At 42.3% G+C, this 15,236-nt stretch overlaps 1 protein-coding gene across 2 annotated transcripts in view; it reads right to left on the reverse strand.

The window, feature by feature from the left end:
* Nucleotides 1-257: 257 nt before the first annotated feature.
* SHLD1 (shieldin complex subunit 1) overlaps nt 258-15,236 on the reverse strand; it is a 30,202-nt gene continuing 15,223 nt past the window's right edge. The window contains exon 2 of one of the 2 annotated variants that reach the window (XR_014960630.1): nt 258-1,633. Coding sequence is in view for 1 of the 2 variants with exons in the window: in XM_085601876.1 (XP_085458002.1) it covers nt 727-1,419 (693 nt within the window). In the remaining variant the exon portion in view is untranslated. The remainder of the gene's footprint in view (nt 1,634-15,236) is intronic. The other variant, XM_085601876.1, reaches the window with a different exon arrangement.

The raw sequence follows: 15,236 nt of genomic DNA on the forward strand, positions 1-15,236 counted from the left end.
ATTGAAGTTCCAGTAGCCAGTGATGTGCTGTATGTGGTGGTTTAAGCCACTGTGTACGTTAATGAAATGCTTTCTTTGTACAATCTGCCAAGACAAGTACTGTTGATGTCTAGGTGCATGTTGAAACAGGAAGTGAGCAATAAAAGCTAACTGGATGAGGTATTTAACACGATTTTGGACAGTGCCTTCCTGTGCTGCAACAGTCACAGGTAAGATATTAGAAGGTATACTTAGGTTTGATAGAACTACAAAAGGAGGAAAAGTCACATTTTAATGTAATCTCACAGGGAATTTAATAATAGAAAAGTCCCACTTACAGATACAAATTGATTAACTCCTAGTCAACATTAACACAAGTTCATATAAATTACATATTAGCCAATCATATCTTCTGAGACCCAATAAAAATAATTGCATCCATTTCTATAAAGCATCTATACATCTGCAAAAACTTGCTAACAGCTAGGATTCTGTACACATTCACCTTCTATTTGTGCAGAAATACTATTGGTGATTTTATTTAGGTTGGCACAACAGAGGGTTGTGTATGGGAGCCCAATGGCTGGATCAACTCAAAATTGAGGATAACCACTACGCAAAGTTCTACATTTAAATTAATTGCATGTATAGTTATTCTGTGTAGACACCCCAAACATTTGGTATGGTCCGCCAATTGTGGACCAACACTGAACACCCTTCACATATTAATCCATCAGCAAGCAATGTCTAAACTGAAAAGTTATTGTGTTCTTTAAGTAAGACAGTGAGAACATGTTTTGAAAGTCCTGGTGTAATGTTTTCACTTTCGAATGGCATTACTGGGTTAGCCAGAGGTGAAAAATTGGCAGTTTTAGAAGACCTTTTGATGACTTCACACCCATCCCTATTTAAAATAATGTGGGCCATTTGGAAACTGCGAAGACCGTATTTATTTGTATTTCCATTTTTGAGGTCTGAAATTCTTGATGAGAGGAAATTTAAAACAGATTTTGAATACAGATCCCCATGTGCCAGTTTCTTCTGGCAGTACTCATTATAGAATGTATCTAATGAATTCCTGATACTTGGGTTCACGCTACTACTTTCTTCATCTCCAGTGGAAAACACTTTTCTGTCATAACTGCAGAAACTAGTCCGATACGTGTCTCCAACCAGGGGATCGTTGATTTCAGACTGCAATTCATTAAAATGATCATTATTAACTTCAGTGGCGCTTTGTAGAGAAGATGTGGAGTTACCATTCACTTGCATTGAAAATGGGGGAGACTCAAACAAGGGTCCAAAACCAGCCATCTCATTTGTCCTTCTGTAATTATTGGGTTGTGGCACCATGACCGCTTTTCGGCCATAGGAGAATGACAGGTCAAGCACATTGCTCAGTTCCGATAGCTGGCTTGGACTGGTTTCATTTCCTTCCATCAGGTATTGATAAAGTGAGAATCAAGGAGGGGTTTGGGGTTTGTGTTCAATTTATCATTCAGAACAGCATGTTAACAGTCTGAGCCTCAATGAATTGTTGAGCCTTGAACATCCTGGACTGTACTCGTTCAATCATCAAAGCTTCTTAAAATGGGAGCTTCGGATGGAAGCTCAGGTTTTTATCTCAAACTGTATCTTTCAGCTCCACCTGCTCCTATAAAACAAAAACAATATTAAACTTAATTCAAGATGACAAACCAAAACAAGATTAAATGTGTTTTATAACTAATATTGATAGGTAGTGAGCAAAAATCATGGTATTGACAGTATTTAGAATCTGGGTGTATGTGTGCTTAATGAATTATAAGAATTTGTTTGAAAATGAACGCTGGCTTTAGTCAAGAAGCTTGGCCCGCCCAAATTAAGCCTATTAACACAGATGGCAAAGGATACCTCTAAACCGTGGTACATTAACATGGTTTTCACAAAGTTTATCAATCTTCCCGGCAAATTCCAAAGGCAAAAGAACAACAGAACAGGCTCAATCCACCCCACTGTCTATGCAGCTAACATGTGCTGATAGTCTTTATACCCAAATGTTTTTCACAATGTGAAAGGCCTCTCTCATCAGCACACTTACAGTTCTACAGCACCAATGGCTTACATCTCAAACTTTGTAGGACCTCGTGGCAAGCCACCTGCTTCTGCAGTACTGTGTTCCCCCTTTTAAACATGATGAAATTGGCACACCCCTGAATGTTATATTGAACTTACCTACAAGTCCCTAGTATATGATACAAAAGTGTACCCAAGTTCAGTCAGTGAAATTTCACAAGTGGACTAAAGCACCAATTGTTCATTCACTAGAGTGACCTTGTAAACATGATTGCAGGCCTACCTTCTGTAGCCTGGCTGCACAGTATTAACAGCAAATTCAACCTATTAAAATAACACCTTATGACAGGCTTAAACCTTCCTTTTAAATGTTAATAAGTCATCCTAAGTAGCCCTTCCTGCCCATAACCAGGGGGCATGGCATTTAAAAGTAGGGCATGTAAAAATGTAATGTTAAACATGTCCTTACAGCAAAATGACACAAAAAGGTATTTATACTGTAGCAGGGTTGGCTATTCCACAGGAAAACATTGGGATACAATAAAAATGTAATATCACCAGCTAGGAAACACTTACAAATTAAATTCTTAAAATATTTAAAATACTTATTACAAGTCCAATTCACTGGTGAAGTCGGATTTGTAACAAATATTTAGGAAAAGTTACTTTTAGAGTTACTTTTTCCCTGACTAAAGCCTCGAAAGGCCAATTTGCACGACATCCAACTGTTACCCAGGAGCTGAATAGCCCCCTTCATGAGGTATAGACAGACTTGCTCCCTGAGCTCAGACAAAGGTGTGGGGAGGATTTTTGTTCCTCTGGCAGGGTGGCTAAGGATGAATAAGTGGGTAGGGTTACCACTGGGAACATTTGCCCATTGGTTAGGGAGGAACCAGAAGTTACCTCAACCCACAGGCTGTTGGAAAGCATAAATGTAGAACCCACCATACCCTCCTCACAACACTTTATGGACCTGTGGAACCGGTTGTCTGTGATGAGAAGAGAGCCTAGCCACTCTCCCTCTTGTACCAAGGACAAAGAAGTGTGTATACCAAGGTCAAAGAAGGCTGACGACCTGTTCAAGTTACAGGGACACAATAAGCTACAAGAGTCTTTTTCTGCAGTGCTGAGCTGCCAAGTTCCAACTGGACCTGTTCTGGACCCTGCTGCCGGCCTCTGCTAGAGCAATTCTTAAACCCCTCCCCTCCCGCACGTACTGTCCCTAAGGTCCTGGACCCTTGGCTGGTGTCAAAGCATACTTCTCCTAACTTTTACAGAAAACATTTTCGGGTCCAAAGACCTATGGAGGACCTAGATTAACTTGCCTAGCGGAAACCCGAAGAAGGTATCTTGCCGTTGGGCCATAGATTAAAGTTGCTCCTGTTTGGAGCTTTTCCATAGCAGGTAATCAGATTTAGGGATCTTGCAGAGAAGAGACTCAGCCTTGTGGTACCCTCTGTTGCTACAGCCTGCAGCTTTGTCCCGCTGGAAGAATCTGAGCTCCAAAAAAGTGGCCAACTCCACAGGTAGAAATCTTCACCTGGTGAGGCGCCAAAAGATATCAGGCTGATGAGGAGTCAATGGCTTCACTGAGACCTCGTCCAACAGATGTCTGACGACGTGGAGCCATCTGCAGCCACAGCCTGCTGCCTTAACCCGCTGAGACTTTCATTTCAGACACTAATTACAAACGCAAAACTTTCCAACCAGTTCGAACCTTGGTTCTATAGCCAATCATGACTCCTTCGCGTTCAGCCTTTACTTGTGCCTGGGTACTGGTCAAGTGCAACCAGAAGACCTCGGTTGGCGCCTCATGCTTTTTGACCCTATTTTTGTATTTAAACTTTAAATGTTTGTGTCTCTTCCCTTATTGGACTTTTTATTGTTTTGGTGTCATTTATTTAAATATTCTCTAAACTGGTTTGAGATTTTTATTGTGTTATTGTACAGTACACATTGGCTCCAAGTAACGCTGTCTGCTTTATGCCATAGCTACAGGGGTTTGAGCTCTGGTTAATTTAGTGACTTTATTGGTTAACACTGTCAAGGGCTGTTGTGCAAAACAGCTTAAAGAAAAGGATAAAAAGGTGATATTATGCTGGGAGCACTGACTGCGCCATCGCACAATTTTATTTTCAGCCATTTTGCACAGCAGCGCTGTCTCTACTTAGCAGCTGCTGAGGATTCATGGGGAAGGAAGCTGGTGTTGCCTAATGTGCAGGTCAATAGGACCAGGAGTGTGCATCTTGTGTATTTCAGGGGTGTAATATTCAGTTATTTGGGAAGCTTCTCCTTGGGACCTGTTTCTTGGCAGTCACCTGCAAACCTGGGAATTTTTGAAAGATAGAGTTCAAAATGCAGTTGCTGTGAGAGAGGACTTGCTGAGGGTTTGGGTCTGACAAAAATATTTGTGCCTCCCCCACTGTCTAGGAGTATCCACTCCTCCTCCCTACCCCCATTGGTTGCAATAGTACCAGGCCAAGATAAAGGTTCACTTTATTCAAGCCCTCTGTGATGGGGTGGGTAGGGGTCCATTACACAGTCCACTCTACGCCAAGTACAGGAGGTGCTGTGTGTCTTTGAAGATACTCGCCTCTCTGACTAGAGGGGCAGTGTTAAAGGCGGGAGCTTACCAGGAGATTGTGTCTCTTTTAGAAGGGATACTTGTGTATGCTAGTATGTGTGTGTATCGTTATGGTGTCTGCGTATCAGTGGGTATGTTTCAAAGTGATTGTGTACAATAGTCTCACCATGCTTGCCTGTATGTGTTTGCCTCAAAGTTGATGAGAATGCATATGCCTTAATGTAAGTGTGTGTGTGGTTATAGTGGTCAGTGTGCTCTTCATTGCATATCTCTTCTCAATACATCTCTGATTAGTAACTGTGTTTCTGTATGGGATGTGACTGTATTTACACATCTGTATGTGAGTCTTTGTGGTGTATCTGCCGTGTGCATGTCCCTTTAAGTAGCTGGTAATGTTTGGGGTGTATTTCTTAGCAGGGTGTGTCCATGTGTATGCTTGGTTCCGTCACTTTTATGTTTTCTGTGCACTAGTTACAGCCTGTATAAGAATTTCAGCTGGTTGTTCAGCCGATGGGCACCTATTTTCTCAAGAGAGAAAAAAGAAAGTCAATGAGGCAACCCAAAACCGTTGGGCTGGGGGCATACCCAAACCCAATGGATTTAACTAAAACTAATGGAGGGCACCTACAGAGGACAAGAGACAGAGACTGACAAGGGCAAGACAAAACAAAATAGCAGGGCTAGAGCCAAAGGAAGGCTGAGGTGATGAATACTTACACTCATGCTCTCAAGATTCTGAGGTCCACGAGTAGCTTACCCAGGCCAGGTTATGTGTTTTACATTCTGGGGCCGTTTGTCTAGACTGTATAATAGGATGAATAAGCAGTGCTTAATTTGTAAAAGAATAAGTGCCAGGGCTCCCATCAGGAGGCCACTGCAGCTTGCACCACACATTGCCCCTGCCATGCTGCCAATGATAGTAACACAACTATTAACCATCACACTCCTACAAGTGTGAAAATTCAGACTATTTCAAGCTCCGAAAGCTTTAAAAATGTCATGGGCAGCAGGCAACAGTCACTGTTAATGTAAATTGAATACATTATTAAGTGTTGTTCTAGTCATCTCTAGATGAGACCGCACCACCTTGTGGCATGTTGTCACAAGCGGTGGTCTTGACAATTAAGTGCCGAGCTATGGAAACCACGTCTCAAATTAATCACTGTGAATAGGACTACTTGTCCCAGAATGCAAAGCAAAAGCCTGGACTGGATATGCTACTTGAACATAAACTTGTGAAACTTGAGTGCTCTGACACACACGAGAACAAGACAGTACTGAAAGGAATCCTCCTCCCATGGCACCCAGGCAGAAAGGGAATACAGTATCAAGAAAGACAGGGCAAATTTCATGGAATAGAACCTTGGAGAGTCAGGAAGGCTGAGTCACTCCGCAGCGGACCAGCACAGGGCACCATTAGGACAGGATGCAATCACAGAGAATGAGCACATCGCGCAGAGGACTGGACACATCAAGAAAGCCGGGCTGGTACACAGCACAGAGGTGCAGCAACACATGCCATGAACAAAGACACTGTGCAAAGGGGACTCTATGCACAGTCTGGAGCATCTGGAGCTGCTCCTTGGCTCGGATGGAGAAATCAGGCTGTGCATTCGTGTGAATCGCTAATCTGCGCCACTTGTGCTCAAAACGTACTCCCGGTGCAAGCAGAGTACACCTTTGTAAAAGCAGAGAGCTCTATCACTTGCTGAATCATTGGGTGGTAGTCGTACAGGTGACACAAAGCTGCAGAGAAGTGCACTGCTGACTCTGGATGCCACGCTGCGAGAATGCCAGAGAAGGCAAGAGGAGAAGAAATGGGAGAGTGGGCAATGCTGCGGTGAAGGAGAGGGGCTGCCGAGGCATGCACTCTTTTAAGAGTGCATGCTGAAAAGTTAGAAAAGAGTACCTACAGGAGCCTGTAGCCAGTGGAAGGACACTGGCCACCAGAAGCAGTACTTGGTCCAGGCTCCATGGCAGGGATGAAGACTGGAGCACAGGCGGAAGACTGAAGCGAGGAGGCATTGCCCAATAAGAATCCAGCAAAGGAGACCCATGTGGGAGCCAGCCAATAGGTAAGTAAAGTGATGTAGAAGCCACTGGGAACCAACCTTTGGGAAGTAAAGGTAAGTAATGGGTGGGCTCTAAGCCCCTTTTATTTTAACACAAAAGATTTCGGTAGCGCTATGGAGGCGAAAACTAAGAAATTGGAATCCTCCATGAAGCAGCAAAAGGTTGTAATAGACTGCCCTGAGATCCAGCCTGTAAAGTAGGATCTTGAATAAGATGATCAAAAAAACAATGGGTAATCGTGATTAAATTAGCTCAGTGAGACTTGCAAGCTGTAATGACTCGACAAACCATTAGCCACATTGCAGGCAGGAAAGGGAAATAAAGTTAAACAAGCAGGGGCAAACCAAAGTGGCTTGGCTATTACACAGTGCCCGCACGAACAAACAACGTTCATGCAAGCACACACCTATAGCAAATAATCAGCACATAACACCTACAGACAACCATGCTCACATAAACAGATACAGCTACCCATCTATAGATATATCATGGCATCTATGCAAACAGATCATGGAAATAGTCACCAAAGCATACAAATGTAAAAATATACTGGAACTCAAAAACAGATGCGCGGACCCTCTGCCCCCAAAAAGCACACAAGGAAACACACAGATAGGTGTCACAGGGGTACGAAAAGCAAGATACACACATTGATGAATGCCCAATTGGTTCCGGAATGATTCAGGCTCCAAGTACACTTTTTAGGTCTCACCTAGGCATTTTCAAGGACTGCCACCGTTACATGTATTGTTAATCAGAGCTTGTAAGCACTATTTCTTTCTTTACGATGGGGCACTCAAGACCAGTGCTGTGGCTTATAGAGCTCTGTTGTGAGAATGCATATGCCTTAATGTAAGTGTGTGTGTGGTTATAGTGGTCAGTGTGCTCTTCATTGCATATCTCTTCTCAATACATCTCTGATTAGTAACTGTGTTTCTGTATGGGATGTGACTGTATTTACACATCTGTATGTGAGTCTTTGTGGTGTATCTGCCGTGTGCATGTCCCTTTAAGTAGCTGGTAATGTTTGGGGTGTATTTCTTAGCAGGGTGTGTCCATGTGTATGCTTGGTTCCGTCACTTTTATGACGGAACCAATCCGTCATAAACAGACAGAGCTGTAAATCAACAGAGCTGTAAATCTTCCTCTTATTTTGCCACATTTGCTGTGCATTCAAAGACTGAGGTCAGACTTTAACGAACGCATTTTGACAAGCAATTAAACTGGAATTTATATTTTCCTTAGAGTACATGTCTCAGTCTTACACAGGTTACATTTTTTTTTAAAACTGCAAAGAAAACAAAATATTAGGTGCAAGACAGCGACGTTAGCTAAAGAAACTAAAAATGCCATTTTAATTGCTCTTCAAAATGGTTTCGTTAAAGTTTGTTGCTGCATGCGGTTGGTGTAGTTCATAGAATTCCTGGCAAAACAAACAAAAGGGGAAAAAAAAAAAAAAGAGATCTTGGACTTTGAATGCACCACAAATGTGACAAGCTAAGAGCAAGATTTTCAGCCCTGACCTAAAACGCCACATCCTTGAGCTCTGCAGACGATCAATATTCGCGGTCTAGGGCTTCCGACTACCACGGTTTTCGGACCAAATGCTTCTTTTGCAATGCAATAGGTCTTGCATTACTGAAAGTTTGACCTATTGGGGTGCAAATAATAATGCAATGCCAATAGGTCAAACTTTCAGTAATGCGAGACCTATTGCACTGCAAATGTTTGTATTGTTTTGAGGACTGAGAAAAGGCATCATTTCACCTCAGAAATTCATGCCACCCCAGAGACATGGCATAGGCAGTCAGTCAAAATGCAGATTACATTTGAACAGCTTTTTTTAAACGAAATTTTGTGCAATTTTAACAGTGTTTTGGTGGCAGTGACAAGGCAATATGTCTGCCAGTGTGGGGTCTGCATTCTTCTCAACTGAGCACTCTGATGACAGCCTCGTTCGGCTTCTTGCATCTCTTCGCAAATACCGTGCTTTTACACACAAAGTTCTTTGATTCGACTCTTCGTATTTAGTTTCTCCAAGAATCCCTCCTGCCTAACTCCTGCTCTTGCTGTATCTTCTCTGGCTGAGGAGGATGATCGCAAAGATCACTCACCATGAGGCATCTATTACCTCGAGTCGGCAGCACCTCATAGTTCTAATGAGAATACTTTTGCTGTGATTCTGTAGCACTTGCTTCTATGATCTGCTCGCATTTTGGAGCACTGTAAGTAATGATGTCACTAACACCAGTAAATTAAAGAGTGAGGGAAGCGCCTGTATTCTAAGTTTGCCCTCAGGTGCAGTGCTCTCTCCGCTAACACATGGCTATAATTACCAGTTTATAACCACCTAACATTTGTCAGATGGCCATTGCTTGGGCAGGGACTTTAAGAGTGTGTCTGCATCATAACTGGTTGTTTTTAATCAAGTTATGTACTTTGCCCCCTCTGCCAGCGAATTATTCTGTACACTGTTTCAAACTGGCTAATGTTGGTGGGTCTTTGCTCCTTCAGGGTGCGGGCCACGCAAGCTTCGACGGCTCATAGTATTCCCATATCTTGTTGTCCTATGGAGGACAATCCTGTCCACTGTGTTGAGAGGTGCAGGTCAGGGCCATTATCACAACAAGCGGATGCAACCCGGACAGCTCCAATCTGTGCTTTTCCTTTTTCACGGCTGTCTTACATGTGCCACATTGTATGATTCACAGATTTTCAAAGATACTAACAAGCCACTTCTGTGCCTTCGTTCATGCTGAAAAGAAAAGAAACCACAATTTAGGAAGAGGTTACAAAGGCAGACAGCATAATGTTCCGGGGGGGGCCAGGGGGGGACTGACTGTCCATCCATCCGTCCCTCTCCTTGCTCATGTTCGGGTTGGCAGTTTCGGGTTTCTTTAAATGCATCTAAAATTCACTCAAATGCTCTGTGGCACTGGAGGGACTTCTTGAATTTTGCAGAACTCTACCTAAATATGTACACTATGTACACTATATTTTCAACGTCCTCTGATATTATAACCTATATGATTATAAAGAAAATATGTATGTGCAACACATGCCTAAACTCGTTGTCCGACATGTTTTGCTATTCCTAATGAGGCAATTTTTCCCTGCAGTATTCTAAAATGGGTGTTTTGTTTGTTATTAATGGCGATCAACATGGGTAATGGGGCGTATTATGTATGTTGTATACCATAGCTGGTGAATTCCAATGGTTTTGTGGATTCAAGTCAGAACCGTAACTACATTTTTTAGGTCTCGCCTAGGTTGCGCCTGCACTGCATGAGCTCTTTTGAAGAGACAGGTTTCTTGGATTTGGGCTTCAAAAAACACCCATCTTTTTCATTGGTTCCTCATACTATCCTTTAGAAATGCTGGCTTTTCATTGGTGAATTTTTGGAATATTGTATCCTCCCATGAGGACTGGCCCTCTTACACGTGTTCTTCCTGTTCAGGTTATTTATACTAAGAACTCTTTTTTTAGTGGCCCTGCCTCTTCGCTCGTTAACTGTTCAGTTTAATTGTGCAATGAAACTTCTGTGGCATCATCTGCTTGCCTTTGCTTAATCTCCCTGTGTCTCCCCATCATCCCTCACACAACACTGCTTTGGTTGTGTCCTTTAATCTCCCAGTGCCCCCCTCACCCCTCCCACAACACTGCTCGCAGGCCCCCGTAATTTGCAATTCAGTGCCCTTGTTTAATATCCCTTTGCTGTCCACCCCACCCCCTGAACAAAACTGCTCGCCCGCCCCCAACATTGCTGCATTCAATTCTTATGTTATTATACATTAAACGCTATTATTTATATAGCGCACCTAGCCATGGGCTCGGACAAGTGAAGCAATAAGCCCATTACCAGAACAGGAGTGTGGCATTTAATAAAATATCTACTTGTCCATGGGACAGGTTGCTTCATAAATCTACTTGTCCTGTAAAAAAATGCACTTGTCATTTTGGTGCCACGTAGTGCAGCGACAAATTATGGCAAAAATCACATTATGTAAAAGCTCTGCTAGTAGCCTTTTTGATTATGCCAGGGCTCATACAATAGTAGGGTTTGAATTCTAGCACTTTTCTTATTTAGTCACCTTTCCACAGATCTACATACTGAGGCTGGAGGTTGAATTAAGTCATAGTTCCAGGGTTTGAATGTCCTTTTGAGTCTGAGCAAACTGACTAAACTGCATGTTTTAGGAGTTTACCAGTTCTTCTCTAATCTTTCCCCATCCTGTGAAAGGTTGGAAATTTACTCCTGACAACGGCAGACGTAAAACTTCTTCCAGGGTTGGGAAAAAAGTGGTTGGAGGGAATGTGAACTTGTAAACGCTCAACAGATTATTGCACAAGCAAATCTACACCTGCATATTTGCTCATGCCAAAAAGCAGTTCACAAATATTTTCTAGGAGTACGATTTCCTGGCCTACTTGTGTAAATTCTTGTGAATTCATGAAAGCCATAAATCTGCACTAATGCAAGGACATAGAGCATGGGTGCAAATTTGTGACTTTCTTTAAGAATAAGGCCCCTAATTAGGTCTGGAGTTAACCAAGACCTTTTGTTTTTATTAAGAGTCTATCTATCTATCCATCCATCCATCGACTGGCTTCCGCTCTTTCACAAGGAGCATATCTGCATACAGAGTAGTTTTGTTAAGTGTTAGGAACTACTGTGTTAATGTGGGCTTTTTAAGACCAAAAATATTATTGTTTTTGTCAATGTTTATGATGGTGAGGGCCTGGCAGCTCCCACACAGTTTTACAAAAATATCAAGACATGCATTGACCAATAGGCTGACCACTCATACCAGATCTAATGGCTTTGCCAGTGCGTGTTTATTTTCACGTTTCCCATTATCTTGTTGAAACTGGTTGCACTGATTTTCCATTATGAATATTTTTGTGAAATTCTAGCATGCATCGACACATTTTACTAAATGATGCTTCAAAGAAATGTTACCCAATATTTCACTTTAGTTTAGCAAAACGTTTTTTTTCCCTAGTTGCAATTTTTTGTGAACATTTTATTTTGAAAGCAAAGGATCTTCAATCTTGCTTTCAAGCTTTTACAGATATTTGCATCCAATTAGAGAGCATTCTGGAAGCAATGTATGTAGCATCATATTGTTAAGCTTTGCAAACGTGTGTACACAATTTTACACTGGAACCACTGTCAGTAGTGTAGTCAGTGGTTACAACATTTCCTAGGCGCGCTCACCCTAATAACAAAGGCTTTGTGGCAACGAACCATAAATGCAAGTTCGAACAGGAACAACATTATCATATGAACACAAATATTATATTATCTTAACTTCAGACAATGCTCTTCCTTGATCCATAATGTAATACTTTAAACTGGCAGGCAAAGGGTTTGACCTACTTGTCCCAAGGACAAAATAAAAATGGAAACTTGTTGTCCTTGACCTCAAACAGTATGCCCTGAGAATCGGGCTATAGTAATAGCACACCCCTGACCACAGGATGTTGAGCCGACAGCAGACTAACACGGATCCCTGGCTCACCAGTCAGCAGCTCTCACCACTATGCCAGATCCTTTGCCTAGCCACGTTGCAGGGTGCAGTACCATATGTGACCAAAAGACGTCCCAAGGGAAACCTAGGGATAGACCATGGTACTGTGCCCTCACAATACTGCTTATTTTGACGTGGAGTCGGAACTGCAATTTTCACTCCTAGCGCTATAGCACCATTGAATGTGTCAACATAAAAGTTGTGCCTCTATTTTAAGTTATAATAATGTTTTTATTTTCCCTTTTATGCTCCGAGTACGCTTGTGCTGCCACAGCTTGACTTTAGTGGGCTCGCTTGTTACACAAGCTTGCTTTTGTGAAACCAACATTAATAGTCTGAAAATAACAAGGGGATACATACACACACCCAGCTGTATGAGCCACTGCTTGATCACATATAAAGTAACAGCTGGGCTGGTACTGACGAAAAATAAACATTTCCTTTAAGTTTCTCTGGCATGTGTGCTGTCAGCCCCCTCTTTAATGGAGACGTTGTCAAAGTTGTCACCGCTTGACCAAGATTAAATTATATTTCAAAGGCTAACACAAGAGTCTTAAATTATAAGCCAAAATTCTTCCTGCTATCAATAAAAACAAACCTTAGTTGCAAAGAAAACCACCAGCTTTGTCTGTTGATAACTGCAGTCAAAAATACATTTAATTAAAAAAACAAATCTGCTGAAAACTGTGTGCATTCTGAAACAAGCATTAGAAATGCAACAGGTATCGCATTTGTTGCAGTTGGAAATATTGGCATTATAAATGCCAATGTTTTTTACCTGCGCTATAGATATGCCTTAAGCTACCGTAATAAAATAAAAAACGTTTTAAAGCCTATTGCAATGGGAATTCTCTGCTGTGCCGTTAGACTGGCACGCTGAATCACCGAGTTGCCACGCCTCACATTGACGTTGACACATGCGTCCTCAACGCTTTTGGAGAAACCTTCGAGACGCCATCGGAGATGCAAGGGGTGCGCGTGTATGACTGCATGTTTGATGCACCTGTTACCTTACACTGAAATTGATCACCTGAAATCGATCGTAGGGCAGCAATTGAGCCATGGCTTGGAGCAAAGACACCGGCTGGAAGACGTTAGTGGGGGAACACGAATGGCGAGCGTTTAAGGAAAGGGAGCCGTGGGGCTATTGCTCCCCCTTGCCTGAGTAACAACCTCAGTAGCACAGCTGTGACAGCTGGTGTGAGGGTTGGTGCATGGTAGCGCCAACGGGCAAAGCTGCAACAGGGAAAAAATGCAGCATATTGGAGGCTAAATAATACCGGAGTTTACCTGGTGTTTGGACAGTTAACAAAATAAAAGAGGCCTTGGTGGCATTTTAGCGCCCTAATATAGGACATGGTCAGTCAGCTATCGGCACAGTAGAGGTAAGTGTTTTTGTACTTTGATGTTATGGTACGTATGAAATATAAAGGTTCCTGTTTTTATTAATGATTGTAGTAGAAGTATTCACGCCGGGTAGTAGCCTGAAAGGGTGGTAGAAGCTAACAGTGAAGCAACACTTTGGCGTGAATGTGTTGACAGATAGAGATCTGCAACCTAAACCCAAATCTATAAACAATTTCCTAATAAGCCCGTGATACCAAAAGATGGCCCCAAGGAAGAATAAAGTATGTAAAGCGCAAAAGAGCATTCCCCGACGATCAAGGAGTCCTCGACTGAAAACTGGACATTGGCAGAGTATGGGAAGATCGAGAGAAAGAGAAAAGAGGCCATCAAGAAGAAATATAAAGAAGAAAGTCTTAATTGGAAACACCCAACCAGAAGTGAATTGGGAAGCATTTGTGTCTAAGTCAATAAAGGACTTTGTGGGTAAGCACTTTAAGAGGATACAATCCGCATTGAAAATCCCGGACACTAATTAAGAGCAGCAAAGAGTACGAGGTTACTGATGTTGAGCACTAAATTTAGATACATCATTTTTAAATGATCAAACTATTTTAAGCCAAATTGAACCTATTCTGGAACCAAGACTGTCTTCATCCCCACGGATTTTTTCTCTGTAGGATGATGACGAGTTAGAACAGGAGACGAATATTACAGACGGAACAAGGAGTGATCAGAGAGACGATCCATATTTTGTTACAAAGTCTAAGCATGATAAGAGTATGGGCCAGTCTGTAAATCAAGGAACTGAGACTACAGAAGGATCAGTGCGTAACATTACATTGGGCCTTGATATCTCAGCAACTCCCGCGGCCTCAATGCTGGACACAATGCTGCTGTTGCAAAAAACTTTGCAAGGGTTGTTAGAAGTTACTACGTTAAACAATAATATTTTTTAAAACCCACAAATTCCATTCCAGAAGATTGTGGGTGAATTACAAGGTATTAGGGGCCTAATGCCAACTATACTAAGACTGGTTTCTGATACTCCAGGGCTCGAAAAATGTACTCGCCCGCTCGCAAATGCGAGTCAATTTCTTTCAGGGCGAGACAGTTTTCAGGCCTACTTGACCGGCCTGGCGAGTGAGCTCTTCATTCCCAGCCAGCCGTCACACATTTACTTGCTAAGCGATATCAGTACGGGCGAAACGGGCAGAGAAGGAAAAGGACTCCGTCTTTTCCTTCGTGCCCAAATAAGACAAAGACATGGTCTAGTTCCTCTGCTGCTGGCAGCTGACCCCCACCCCCTTTTTGTTCCTTCTCTCTCTTCCCTCTCTTACTGTCGCCCTCATGCTCATTTAGTAAAACCAAGACTTCAAGAAACTCGTATTACCTTCTCTTTCCTCCTTTTGTTTATTTGCTCCCTTGTGAAATGAATCCAAAAAAGAAAAACACTTGCTTGATACGTCGGCTTTTTCTGACATTTTTCAATTTCAAGTGCAGCCTCGGGGTGGAGAGAAATAAAAACATTCAAAATATGAAAAAACTAAAGCAAGACAGAGTGGTTGAAAGGTGGCCAGATAATCCAGATTGAGTTATTCACCCCTAAACACATTAGCGCCACTTTACAGTGTTTGCCAGTGAAGCGCTACTTTTGTTTTCTCCTAGC

This window comes from Triturus cristatus, chromosome 4_2 (genome assembly GCF_964204655.1).
Source record: "Triturus cristatus chromosome 4_2, aTriCri1.1, whole genome shotgun sequence".
NCBI lineage: Eukaryota > Metazoa > Chordata > Amphibia > Caudata > Salamandridae > Triturus > Triturus cristatus.